General features: G+C 33.9%; 1 protein-coding gene across 16 annotated transcripts in view; it reads right to left on the bottom strand.

The window, feature by feature from the left end:
- The window catches only part of NBEAL1 (neurobeachin like 1), a 200,186-nt gene that overhangs the window by 26,634 nt on the left and 158,803 nt on the right, over positions 1-14,749 (bottom strand). For all 16 annotated transcript variants that reach the window (XM_079130554.1, XM_079130555.1, XM_079130546.1 and 13 more), the window contains 6 exons: positions 14,481-14,582; positions 12,787-12,882; positions 11,907-12,031; positions 9,741-9,881; positions 6,487-6,617; positions 3,749-3,858 (listed from right to left, as the gene is read on the bottom strand). In XM_079130554.1, the coding sequence (XP_078986680.1) occupies positions 3,749-3,858; positions 6,487-6,617; positions 9,741-9,881; positions 11,907-12,031; positions 12,787-12,882; positions 14,481-14,582 (705 nt within the window). The remainder of the gene's footprint in view (positions 1-3,748; positions 3,859-6,486; positions 6,618-9,740; positions 9,882-11,906; positions 12,032-12,786; positions 12,883-14,480; positions 14,583-14,749) is intronic.

Genomic DNA, 14,749 nt, shown 5'->3' with positions numbered 1-14,749 from the left:
TTTAGTGTTCTGAAGTTCTCATTGTAGAGGTCTTTCACCTCTTTTGTGAGATTGATTCCCAAGTATTTTATTTTTTTCGAGGCTATTGTGAATGGGGTAGTTTTCCTAATTTCTCTTTCTGAAGATTCATCACTTATGTATAAAAATGTGTTGGATTTATGGGCATTGATCTTGTAACCTGCTACTTTACTGAATTCACTTATGAGTTCTAAGAGTTTTCTGGTGGAATTTCCAGGTTCCTCTAAATATATAATCATGTCATCAGCGAACAGGGATAGTTTGAGTTCTTCTTTTCCAATTCGTATCCCTTTAATTTCCTTGGTTTGTCTAATTGCTCTGGCTAGAGTTTCAAGAATGATGTTGAATAGAAGTGGTGAAAGAGGGCATCCCTGCCTTGTTCCAGTTTTTAGGGGGAATGCTTTCAGTTTTTCACCATTTAGAATGATATTGGCCATTGGCTTAGCATAAATGGCCTTTATAATGTTAAGGAATGTTCCCACTACCCCAATTTTCTCTAGTATTTTGAGCATGAAGGGATGCTGTATTTTATCGAATGCTTTTTTTGCATCTATTGAAATAATCATGTGATTCTTAACTTTTAGTCTGTTGATATGGTGAATGACATTTATTGATTTCCGGATGTTCAACCAAACTTGCATCCCTGGGATAAAACCCACTTGATCATGGTGCACTATCTTTTTAATATATTTTTGTATGTGATTTGCTAAAATTTTGCTGAGAATTTTTGCGTCGATATTCATTAAGGATATTGGTCTGAAATTTTCTTTCCTTGATGTGTCTCTGTCTGGTTTAGGTATCAGGGTGATAAATGAGCTTGGGAGGGTTCCCTCCTCTTCTATTTTATGGAATACTTTGAGGAGTATTGGAATGAGCTCTTCTTTAAAGGTTTTGTAGAACTCGGCTGAGAACCCATCTGGTCCTGGACTTTTCTTTGTTGGTAGGCTTTTGATTACCTCTTCTATTTCATTGCTTGAAATTGATTTATTTAAGTTGTGTATGTCCTCCTCGTTCAGTTTAGGTAATTCATATTTCTCTAGAAACTTGTTGATGTCTTTGAGGTTTTCTGTTTTGTTGGAGTATAGATTTTCAAAATAGCTTCTAATTATGTTTTGTATTTCACTCGTGTCTGTTGTGATATTTCCTTGTTCATTCCAAATTTTAGTAATTTGAGTTTTCTCCCACTTTCTCTTTGTTAGTGTGGCTAAGGGTTTATCAATCTTGTTTATTTTCTCAAAGAACCAACTATTGATTTTGTTAATTTTTCCGATTTTGTTTCAATTTTGTTGATTTTGGCTCTGATTTTAACTATTTCCTGTCTTCTACTACTTTTGGTGTTGGTCTGCTCTTCTTTTTCTAGGGCTTTGAGCTGTAGTGTTAAGTCATTTATTTGTTGATTTCTACTTCTTTTGTTGAATGTGCCCCATGAAATAAATCTTCCTCTAAGTACTGCTTTCATAGTGTCCCAGAGATTTTGATATAATGTGTCTTTGTTCTCGTTTATTTCTAAGAATTTTTAAATTTCCCTCCTGATGTCTTCTGTTATCCATTCATCATATAATAGTGTATTATTTAATCTCCAAGTATTGGAGAAGTTTCTGTTTTTTATTCTGTCATTCATTTCTAATTTCAATCCATTATGATCTGATAGAGTAAAAGGCAGTATCTCTATCTTCTTGTATTTGCTAACAGTAGCTTTGTGGCATAAAACATGGTCTATTTTAGAGAAGGATCCATGTGCTGCTGAGAAGAAAGTGTATTCGTTCTTTGTTGGATGGTATATTCTATATAAGTCTGTTAAGTCTAAATTGTTGATTGTGTTATTGAGATCTATGGTTTCTTTATTCAATTTTTGTTTGGACGATCTATCCAGCGGTGAGAGAGGTGTGTTAAAATCACCTAGTATTATTGTGTTGTGGTCTATTTGATTTCTGGAATTGAGAAGGATTTGTCTGACGTACATGGATGAGCCAATGTTCGGGGCACAGATGTTTATGATTGTTATGTCTTGCTGATTTATGCTTCCCTTAAGCCGTATGTAATGTCCTTCTTTATCCCTTTTGACTAGTTTTGGCTTGAAGTCCACAGTATCTGAAATGAGGATGGATACTCCAGCTTTTTTGCTGTGTCCATGTGCATGGTATGTTTTTTCCCATCCTTTCACCTTTAGTCTATGGGTATCTCTTTCTATGAGATGAGTCTCTTGCAGGCAGCAAATTGTTGGATTTTTCTTTTTAATCCATTCTGCCAGTCTATGTCTTTTGATGGATGAGTTCAGGCCATTAACATTCAGGGTTATTACTGTGATATGATTTGTATTCCCAGTCATTTGACTCATTTTTATTTTTGACATGATTTGGTTTCCCCTTTATTTGGCTATTCCTTTAGGCTAGTTCCTCCTTGTTGCTGATTTGCATCGTTGTTTTTCATCTCTTCCTCATGGAATATTTTGCTGAGAATGTTCTGCAATGCCGGCTTTCTTTTTGTAAATTCCTTTAGCTTTTGTTTATCATGGAAGGATCTTATTTCATCGTCAAATCTGAAAGTAAATTTTGCTGGGTATAAGATTCTTGGTTGGCATCCATTTTCACTTTTTGTTTTAAACAAGAATTCTAGTGAAGTTCTTCTGTTTTGTCATATCACTGTTGTTATACGGAAGCAGATAATTTACTTTAGTCTTGAGATCCAAAAGGAGCAACACCTGAGTGATTTTAGACACTTATAGACTTTATTTAGGTATCAAGATACTAGACTTTAGGACTCAAGTCTTAATGCAGGGATAAGCTAACTACTGCATGGGGGTCAATGTGATCTGTTGTCACTTTTGTAGATTAGTAGAACTCAGTCACATCTAATTTGTTTTGACACAGCAAAGGCAGAAATTAGTTGTGACACCAAACTTACTGTTGGTCTACTGAGGGGAAAAAATAAGAGTCAATTATATCATCTGCAAGATAGTAACACAATTATCAATTTAAACTAGCCCTCACTAGTCCTTTAATTCCAAATTGAAAATTTAACTGAAAACTAGTAAGCTTCAAAAGGTGGCATTTAGAATTTAGTTGCTTTTGTTGTTAGAAACTTAATATATTCATTCTTCTTGAGATTTGAAATAAGTTCAAAACATCAAACTATACCAGTTTGGTAAATGGAACAGTTACACATACAGCAAGGAGATATAGAACTGGAATATTTAATAAAAGTTGAGTATTCCTTATGCAAAGTGCTTGGGACCAGAAGTGTTTCAGATTCTGTTTTTGTTCACTTTTCCTTTCTTTCTTTTCTTGAGACAGCATCTCACTATGTTGCCCGGGCTGGCCTCAAATTCCTCAGCTCAAGGGATTCTCCCCTCTCAATCTCCCAAGTAGTTGGAAATACAGGTGAGAGCCACCAGGCCTGCCTTGGATTTTGGATTTTTCCCATTTTGGAATATTTGCATAGACTTGACCTGTTGAGCAAAAGTCCAAAATCCCAAATGTTCTAAGATCCAAAGATTACTTTAAATAAGTTTAAGGATGCTCAATCTCTGTTTGGTTATATTCATGGACTATAACATATTCTTACTGTATCAGAAGATTCTTATCTTAATAAAATTACTATATTGTACATTCTAAACATATCATATATTACAAATTAATTTAGAAAAATAAAAATCAGATATTTTATCTCATCCTTTGGAAAATACATCTGTAACTTATTAATCTGTCTAATAATTAAACAAAAATCTTACCAGAGCTTTCCTATGTTTATAGATGAAATCTTCAGCTGACTTAGCCCATCTGGGGAGGATGACATTATTTACTAGTTCTTTGGAAACTTGTAGACGACCCAAGTTAAATTCTAAGACATATAAAAGATAAAAACATATCATTTTAGATTTAAATATATGAAGTAAATCAAATATAAATGAGGGCATGCTGCAAAGCAAAATAGGTGGCTTTCCCCATCTTTAGTTTTTATCTATTGGCATATACATATTGCATTAATTTAAAAAGTTTTAAATTAATTTTTACAGGGGAAATAAGGATAAGAATTCTTTTATTGAGAAAAGGAGGGGAGATAATAGTTACAACCCTCATCTGAACAAAAATGCAGTATTAAGTATTCTTTTTACACTAAAATCAAAAACATAGTTCTGCAAAAGGTAATTTATAAAATGTAATTCCTTAAAACTTTTTGGTATAACTTATATCTTAAAAGTCACTCAAAAAAAAAAAAAAAGTCACTCATTGGAAGAGTTGTATTTGTTTTATGGAAGAATAATATATTTATATACCACTATTCTAAACAGATATTTGCATAATAAAATTTTGCTCATATAGTTAGAACATGGAATTTTGACGAAATTTTCCTAAATGTGAGGTTTTCTTGTGGGAGGAAAAGTGTTAACATAAAAGACCTTCAGACAAGAAGGTCTTAAAATACCAGCCTTAAAATAACAGTGTGCTGCTTTAAAATACCATGTGTTCAAAGTTGGGGTAAGGTTTAAATGTCATAGAATAACAGGATGTACAGGGTCTTTGGCTTTATGTTAAGCTAATTACTGTGTAGCAGATATTTTTCATTGTCCAAATTTATGGTTATTTCTCCTTTTATCTGCTAGCAGAACCTTTATTTCATTTGTGTCTTCATTTCTGCCCTACATTTCACATTCATTCCTGGTGACTGTTTCAGGGAATGACCCAGCTCTGGGGAATGAGAAGAGGTTATAAGAAAGGGTTCCTCACTCTGAAGAAAGGACACAATGGGCTAGGTACAGTGGTGCATGCCTGTAATCCCTGCAGCTAGGTAGGCTGAGGCAGGAGAATTGCAGTTCAAAGCCAGCCTCAGCAACTTAGTGAAGAAGCCCTAAGCAACGTAGGGAAACCCTGTCTCAAAATAAAAAATAAAAAAGGGATGGGGATGTGGCTCAGTTGGTTTAGTGCCCCTGGGTTTAATCTCCAGGGTCACAAAAAAAAAAAAAAAAAAAAAAGGATACAATGGATTAATGGATTAATAGTCCCATTTCTTTCTAAGGTACTGTTGTATCTACCTATGACGCTTAACACTGCTTCAGTCATTTGTAACTATGAGAGAGGAACTAGTCTTAGACAAAGTCAAAATACTCAGAATGACAGAGTGAAACACAGAAAGAAAGCTGGCTTTGATGATATTAAGCTATCTAGAACTACCATAAGTCTAAGTTTCTATTATTGAAAATACTAAAATTTCCTTGTTTGTACAATTTTAAGTTGGTTTTATTAATATTTGCTCCTGAAGGCAGGCTACCTGATATATTTACTTTCTCCTACCCAGCTCATTTCAAACAAAAAGGCAATGTATAGTTAGAAATGGAGGCCATCAGAACACAGTCCTCAGCACTGTGTTTCTCTGATAAATGTCATGAGTTGTTGAGCTAAAAGTACCTTAAATTTTTCATCCAAATTTAGCCTGTTCATCCCTCCTATTCCAGATACTCTGGCTTTAGGAGACTTCAGTCTAATGGCTGACTGACCTTGGGATCAGACTCAGTCAACAGATCCACCTGAACTTCTCAATGTCACCAATTCTAACTGTATTACTCTGAGAGTAAGATGCCCTGCCTCTAAAACCTGTTCCAGAGTGCATGATCAAAGCAACATTAAGCCCTGCATATGCTCTTCCCAGCATGACAAACTCTTCTGATCAAGTAAAGGGTCAAACATTGACACTGCATGTTAGAGGAAGAAAGAGTAGCTGGTAATGACCCTTTAACACTTTGGAATTGCCCTAACGAACACCAGTAGTACCAATCTTGCCACGTTCTTTATTAAAAAAATAAATGTAATATTACTTAGAAAGTGTTCAGGTATTTTAAATGACTGGATTTAGCTCTATGCTTGTGTACTTCAAAAACAATAAGAATTTTCAAATGGTGTGATAAACTGAAGTCATTATTCCCAATTTGACTCCTCTCTTATGTTCTAAATCAGGAGTCTATCAACTTTTTCAATAAAGGAAAAAAATATAAATACATCTGGTTCTGTGAGTGATACAGTCTCTGCTGCAACTACTCAAGTATACTATTAGTCTCTGAAAGCAGTCATACATAGAGGACATATAAAAGAGTTGGCTGTGTGCCAATAAAACTATATAAAAGTACAAGTTCACTTATGGATTTGGTCTGTGGACCTGTAATTTGCTGACCCCTGGTCTAAATCCTCACCTTATCTAATGCAAAGACTCTTAGTGACAGCATATGGTCATTTTTGCTTCTCTAGTAACAATGTGTAGATAAATTTTCATACCAGTTCAGATTTGACTCATTAATCTTAGTTCCCTATAGAACTTCCCTAGAAGGGCATCAGTTAAATTCTGTCACTAACTAATCTATAGATAGAATGAACCTTAAATAAGCTACATGACATTATAGCCATGTTCTGAAAGTTATTTTTCAGGTTCCATCATTGAAATCTGCTAAGTTAAGTTTTTAAATCATCTATTTCTTACGATTTTGATTTTCCAAAAACTCTGGAAAATAGAAGAATTCAGGAATAAGTTCTTTCACATCATATGGATTATCCATGAGAGCTTGCCAGGTGGCAGGGATGGAATGAAACTGTCGATCTGCACAGTCAAACCTGCGTGCAGAAATTGAAAAAGAACAGTAAATATTGAATGAAAGCAACAATGAGGCATGAAACAAAACCTTCAAACTTCCTTTAGGTTTTTGAATGATTAGAGCTGCTCTTTTCTTCATCTTTTTCTTTCATACCTAAAAATGTAATTTTCTCTATGATAATAATCTTTCATTTTTTTTGTCAAGAGCTAAGTACTATAATTTTAATTACTATTATAAACAGTTAAGATCACACTGGAGAAAAATTTCAAGTAAATGAAATATAATCTTTTTTTAAAATATATTTTTAGTTGTAGGTGGACACAATACCTTTATTTTATTTTTATATGATGCTGAGGATTGAACCCAGGGTCTCATGCGTGCTAGGCAATCATGACAGTACTGAGTCACAACCCCAGCCCAAGTAAATAAAATATAATCTTAAGATACTTTTTAAAAAGGCATAAATTTTGCTGAATGTGTTACATAAAGTGAATGTTATTTAGATATTTGAAAATCAGAGTTTAAATAAATTTTAAACATTACAGTATTAATATGTTTGGTTAATAGTTTTATAGGAATGTTGATTTAATCCTTGATACATGAATCCTCCATACAAACTTTTCTCAAAACCAAAGGGTAAGTTAGGGAGACAGCTCTGTGGTTGAAGCTTTTATATATTACTTGCACATACTACTAGCTTACTTTTATTTTTTTAAATTAATTTTATTTAAGTTTCATCATGGGTACTTAGAGCTTATGGTAGTTAGAAGAAGCTCAAGTGGTAATGCTGCAATTGTACTATGCTTTCCTTAACCACAAAAAGCATAAACCCCTCTGTTTTATTTCCTTTGATATTATGTTTCTGGTTTTACTTAGTAATAATGACCTGAGTCTAAAAAGTTAAGTCTCCAATAAAAGAAAAAAAGTGACACGATGATAACTTGGCTTTTTTTTTTTTTTTTTTTTAATTTAAATGCCTGTTAATGTAGGTTTGAGTAGAACTGATCTTACAAGAACTCTGAATCTAACTGAGGACAGAAATTGGACCTCTTAAAAAGCTTAATGCTGGCCTACCCACATTAAAGAAGAGGTACAGAGTTAACTGAGATAAAATTAGCATATAAATGATTCACTAATTTTAAGTGGCCAACTCAATGATTTAACTTAGTATAATCCTAGTTGTGCAACCAAAATCACAATTAATTTTAGAACATTTTCACTGCTTCAAGAAGAAACAGTGTGCCTGTTACAGCTTAGATATTAGGTGTCCCCCAAAAGCTCATGTGTGTGACAATGCCAGGAAGTTTAGTGGTGAAATGACTGGGTTATGAGAACCTTAAACTAATCAGTACATTAATCCAGTGGCATAGTTTAACTTGGGGTCGGGGTGACTATAGGCTAACCGCAGGGTGTGGCTGGAGGAGGTGGGTCACTGAGTTGGTGCGTTTGTTTTTTATACTTTGACGCCAGTGAGCACAGCTCTGCTTCCTGATGCCACATTCGATGTGCTTTCCTCCACCACACATTCCACTATGCTGCTCTGTCTCACCTCGGGGCCAGAATGACAGATTCAGTCATCTGTGGACTCAGAAATTTGAAACTGTGAACCCCAAATAAACTTTTCCTCCTCAACATTATTTTTGTCAGGTGTTTTGGTCACAGTGGCAAAAAAGCTGACTAAAACAGTATTGTATTAGCAGTCTTTTCCCATTCGCCTTATCTTGATCTCTGGCACCTACAAATCTACTTTCTGATTCCATAGATTTTTCCATTTTGTACAGTTCACATAAATTCTGAAACATGTGGCCCTTGTATAGTTCTTACATTTTATTTTGAGACAGTATCTTGCCAAGTTGCCACAGCTATCCTCAAACTTGCAATTCTCTTGCCTCAGCCTCCTGAATTACTGGTATTACAGGCATGCACCCTTGCACCTGGCCTCTTTATATATTTTAGATATATATTTTAGATACAAGTCCCTTATCAGATTTTCACTTTCCTTTTTTTTTTTTAAACTTTTTATTTGTTGTTGATGAACCTTTATTTATTTATTTGTATGTGGTGCTGAGAATTGAACCCAGTGCCCCACACATGCCAGACAAGTGCTCTACTACTGAGCCACAATCCCAGCTCCAAGATTTTCACTTTCCTGATGGTATTCTCTGAAGTTAAAACAGCTCTGTAAAAAATCATTTATTCATAAAATCATAAAAAAGCTGAAAAATCCTATTTATACTTTACATCTTATGTAGGAAAAATTAGCTGCTATCATGGTAAATGTAATATTTTAGTGATGTTAAGTGATACTGGGACAGAGCTTCTTCTTGAAAACCAAGGTTTAAGATAGGGATAGAAGATACAGGATAACTGTGGGGGAGAGAAACTATACAGGAAAGAAAATAGTATGGGCAGTGTTTACATGGTTTCTGAATAGGTGAGGAAGACAAACCTCTAAGGAATAAAGCAACACAGAGACAAAATGCATATAAGTAGGAGCTACCTGGAGGATACATTAAGAACCAAGTATTCGTGGAGAAGTTAGTTTGTTAGGAAAACATGAAATAAAGTCAAGCTGTAATATTCACAGATAATATGTTAATACTGTGGTATCAAAGACTTATTTAAACAGCTGCTGTAAGAGCCCTGCACTGCTACTTCTTTCTTGTTTTCTTGATGAATATTCTTAGGAACATAAGCATTGCTGAGATTTAAATCTGTAGGAGATTTAGACTTAACTCTAAATCAACTTGAATTGTAAATCTCTGATGGATTCTCCAAAATAGTATGAATCCCAAAGGTACACTGGGGATAACAGTAAAAAAGAATTTTCCTTAAAGGTCATTTCTGTGAGTCAGTTTGAGTGACTCATTCTCAAACTAGTTTGGCTATTTTATCTGAATCAAAACCTAGTAGAGAAGAATAAAAAAGACATGGCCTGGTTGTGGTAGCCATGCTTACCTAGCATGTGTGAGGCACTGGGTTCAATCCTCGGCACCACATATAAATTAAGTTAAATAAAGGTATTAATGTTAAAAAAAAAAAAAAAAAGACTTGGCCCTATTACAGAGAAGATGATGTCAAAGCAAACAGTTTCCTACATTAACACAGTTGTAAGAAAATAGCTTATTTACCCCAAACATACCTTCCACTCTGTAGCTGGATATGGAGGGTGGTGAATGGTTCTACACGAATGAGATAGTGCATGACCCCCGCAGAGTTTGAATAGTGAGTTCCATAATGAAATTTATCAATTGTTCCCATAGGATCCTCAAAATTTTCATATCTAAAAAAAAAAATTACAGTTTTATAACCACAATAACAAACTTACATAAGGGGACCAAAGTTTATGTGCTGAAAACAGTTTTTTTAAAAGTCCTTGTTCATATGCTTCATTATCAAACTATGTAGTTGTAGCATCACATCATATTAACATATAGAAAAAGCTTTATTCCTTAATACTTTCTTCCAAACATCACCAACATGGGATTCTGAAATAATTTCATATTATTCAATAATATTACATGTTCACTGTGGAAAATTAGAAAACAAAATTAAAATAGAAAAAAACTTCAACTATAATTCTACTTCCAAGAGATAATTAATATTAACTTGATGAATATCTGTCTTTTCTAATGTGTAAGTTAATACATAGTATTTCTTTTTGTTAGAATGGGGGATCAAATTCAGGTCCTTGCATGTACTAGGCAAGTGCTCTACCACTGAGCTGCACTCCCAGCCATGCAAATATTTTTCAACATAAAAGTGTTATATACATTGTTAGAAACAGTGGTGCATGCCTATAATACCAGTTATTCAGAAGTTTAAGCAGGAGCTTCACAAGTTCAAGGCTAGCCTAGAGCAACTAAATAAGATCCTGTCTCAAAATAAAATTTTAAAAAAGGGCTAGGGATGTAGCTCAGTGGTATAGTTCTGCCGAGAAAGGGCAAGGGCCCTGTTTTTTTTGTTTTGTTTAGTTTTGGGGGGGCGGTGGTTAGGGGCAGGTACCAGGGATTGAACTCAGGGGCACTTGACCACTGAGCCACTCCCCAGCCCTATTTTGTATTTTCTCTAGAGACAGGGTCTCACTGAGTTGCTTGGCGCCTCGCTGTTGCTGAGGCTGACTTTTTGAATTTATGATCCTCCTGTCTCAGCGTCCCAAGTCACTGGGATTACAGGTGTGCGCCACCGTGCTCGGCAAGGCTCCTGGTTTTGATCTTCAGCACTGGAAAAAAAAAATCTGTACATAAAATTTAATACATAAATCTTATGTTTTAATAACCTTTTATTAACATCTTTCCAAATGATAATGTTTTTAATGAACATGTGGTATTTCACTACAAGGATGTGCCACAATTTAACTATTTCCTTACTTTTAGACATTTAGGTTTCCATTTTTCTGTTATAAGCAATGTGATAATTAGACATCCTTTTGTGGCCAAATTAATGGACAAATATATGGAATAGTAGTCAATAAAAGTAGGAAATAAAAGCCTAGTAATCTAAAAGAAATAGGAGATGGTATATAAGTAAAAGGACTAAACAAGATTATTAGCAATGGATAAATAGTGACTCTGTAAGCTTATCATTAATACATGTATGACCAATCTGAATGATGACATCTGAATTAGTGTGTATAAAATAAGAATGAACAGTGTTTTGGAAGCAATAAACAAGGAATTTTAAAAAACTGAAACAGTATAATAAGTTCTTTGAATACACAGGTTCTGCGTCTGTAGATTCAACCAACTGCAGATTGAAAATATTGAGAAAAAAATTTTGTCTGTGTTGAACATGCACAGACATTTTTCCTTGTAATCATTCCTTAAACAATACTGTATAGCAACTATGATGTAAAGTATACAGGAAGATGTGCACATACTATATGCAAATACTATGCCATTTTATATAAAAAAAACAAGCATATGCAGATTTTGGTATTTGCTGGGGTCCTGGAACCAACCCCCATTGATACCAAGGGATAACTGTAGTCAATTCATCAAGGTTAGGTCAATTTACTAGTTAGTATTCAGTGGATTAAAAAATAATTTGTCAAAGTCATTTGTTCACATGCAAAAACAGACTATCAAAATTTAGAACAACTTGTAGCCTTGATTACCAATAAAATAAGCTGAAATATAATTATTTGAAGAGCAACCAATACTTAGGAAAATTTAGTGAAGAATTATTGGACTGAGAGCCAAAATTAATCATACATTAAAAATAAATAACATTCGGCTGGCCTTGGAAGAAATCATTACAAACTCAAAAAAGCCAAGGATTTCTCTCAAAAGGGTTAAAAAGCACTTACTTTTCTCTCATAGCTTTGGCATTTTTATCATTAACTACCCCAATTGGTTTGGAAAGATCTCGAAATACAGTGGGGTTATTAAGATCCAACTCTTCTGAAGTATAATCTTGTAAAATCCAGGGAAACTAAAAAAGTCACAATTTACAATTTAGACATTCCTTACTAGAGAAGTTAATATCCCCACGTTTAACATCAAATGCTTACATAAAGACAGAAAGAGTTTCTAAAAATACCTTTCCCCTATTGCAAATACTTTAAGTATTTTAAACATTCATCTTTCTTTTGTGCAGTGCTGGGGAAAAAGAAAATATTCATCTTTAGTTCAATAGTGTTATTTTCTATAATCACACTGGAATACATTAAATAAATATTTTAAGTATTCATCTTTAGTTCAACAGTGTATTTTCTGCAATTACACTGGAACATTTTTAAGGAGGTAAAAGAAAATGACTTTTACTTTTTCATTATTCCTCATGTTGATATATTTCTTAAAAATATTAGGGGAGAAATATACATAAAGGTAAAAGGGTGTGTATATATGTGTGTGTGTGCTTGTGTGTGCTGTACTGGGGATCGAACTCAGGGCCTCAAACACAAAAGGCAAGCACTCTACCACTGAGGTATGCCCCCAACCCCCAGATATATATATTAAAAAATAAAAACTATCATGCATATAGTTTTCTTTTTCTTTTTTTTTAAATTATTTTTAGTTGTCAATGAACCTTTACTTTATTTGTTTATATGTGGTGCTGAGAATCAAACCCAGTGCCTCACACATGCTAGGCAAGCACTCTACCACTGAGCTACAACCTCACCGTAGTTTTGTATATTATAAAACTGCAAGGTAATTTAACATTTATGACATTTATACAAAGCTTACCACAGGATATTGTGCAAGGTCATTATAGGTTCGTCCTGCCATTGTATTTATTTGAATGAGGTAGTCAAAATTTGATATCTCTCTGTTCACCCATTTCTAGACAGTATGAAAAAGAGCAATGTCAGAATTAGATAATCTATATCTCTTAGAAACTGGCAAGTATTACTAACAAGACCGACACAATCTTTTGTGAACATTCTCTCTACCTTCTTGACAAAAGGATAAAAAAAAAGGCTTAACATGGAGATAAATTGCTTTTCCTCAATTTACTTCCTTTTAAAAATAATCTCTAGGAAATAAAAACCAAACACAAATTTTATAATAGAGTCTAAAAGGTCTTGATAAGAATGTCTTTAATTAAATGTTTTATTTGAATACCTTAAAATTTTAAATTCTCAAAAGAACATCCCAATCAAAACCTGAAATTTTCCTAAGTATATATATTAAAAAACTGTAATATACCAAATCTACCCTTAATGTGCCTAAAACTTAATATACCATAAGCTAGTATTACTTCAACATTACAGTAGCTATCTAGAGAAAACTACCACTAGAGAGCAATTGTAGATGAGATTTTACCTATTAGAAAATTTTCTCAGGAAAGAGATAATGAATCACCTCCCTGTACCTGGCCTTCTAATTACTTTACACAGCAGGGGCATGGTTGAGTCTTGCTGATAGATTAGCATTAACCTTTAAGTTTACTGTGTGCCTTAAGCAAAGGAAATACTTATAATGAATAGTGAGAAATGAAATACACACACACACACACACACTCTTGCAATTATATATGTTCACATTTAAAGGATGCCCAACTGTTTTAAGTGCCAGGTTGAGGAATCAGTATTTAATAAAGTGTATTGCATAAGCAAAAGAGAATGTACTTTATTAAATAAAGCTTATTTCACTGGCAATAGTAACATGACTGGGTACAGTATAGACCATGGTGAAGTTTAGCACATATGAGGCCCTGTGTTCAATCTCCACCACCAAAATGAAAGAAAAAAAGAGGAAGAATTGCTCATAGCTCAGGAACAAGAGCAACACATAAGAAAGATGCATATCTGTCGAAGAAGAGAGCCAACCTGATTAAGAAACTGCTAACAATCCTAGAAAGCAAAAACCAACAGCCTTCTTTTGGGTCCTGGAAGTACAAATTCAAAACACATTGCAATATAAGTGGGAATATAATTCATGAGAGCATTAATTAGCTTTAGCTCGTAAAAGGGCAATTTTTTGATTGCCTTTTCCAGGGTACTTTTTTCTATTTTCCTATTTGTTTGTTTTTTCTTTCTTTATGCATGGATTATTTTTATTTTTATGAAAAAAATTCCATATTATTTTTTTTAAAAAAGGACAAAGTTACTGAAGGGTATGCCCATGAAATGAATGATATGGCAGCTGAAGGGATAAGAAATTGGTGTATGTGAAGGAAACAAAAGAAGATTTAAAGAATTCAAAAGATGAGACTGGAAGAATAATAGTTGTAATAATCAAAAGAAAATAATTACAAGAAGCATGTTTTACTTTTTTTTTTTTTTTTTTGGTGGTGCTGGGGATCGAACTCAGGGCCTTGTGTTTGCAAAGCAAGCACTCTACCGACTGAGCTATCTCCCCAGCCCAGCATGTTTTACTTTTAAGCAAAATCTCTGATATAAAATGAATACAGTGATTCATGATTCAAAATTCCTTACCTGTGTCAGTCCTGATGCTTTGAATAACTCCTGTGGTGATCTTGTTCCATAACTATTTGGAGAATGAAGTGACAACAGTCTGCTATATACTTTGTTTCTAACCTACAAAAAATACCATTATGTAGTTTAAAAACTGGTCAAACAAACTTGGGTTATGATCTTTGTAACAGCTTTATTGAGATATAATTCACCCTTCTAGTATAATCAAGAGTTGTACAACTATCACCACTATCTAACTTTAGAAAAATTTCATCACTCCCCTCCATAGA

The sequence above is a fragment of the Sciurus vulgaris genome (genome assembly GCF_902686455.1).
Source record: "Sciurus vulgaris genome assembly, chromosome: 3".
NCBI classification, from domain to species: Eukaryota; Metazoa; Chordata; class Mammalia; order Rodentia; family Sciuridae; genus Sciurus; species Sciurus vulgaris.
Note: the sequence above shows the minus strand (reverse complement) of the source record. Positions and strands in the feature narration are given on the sequence as shown.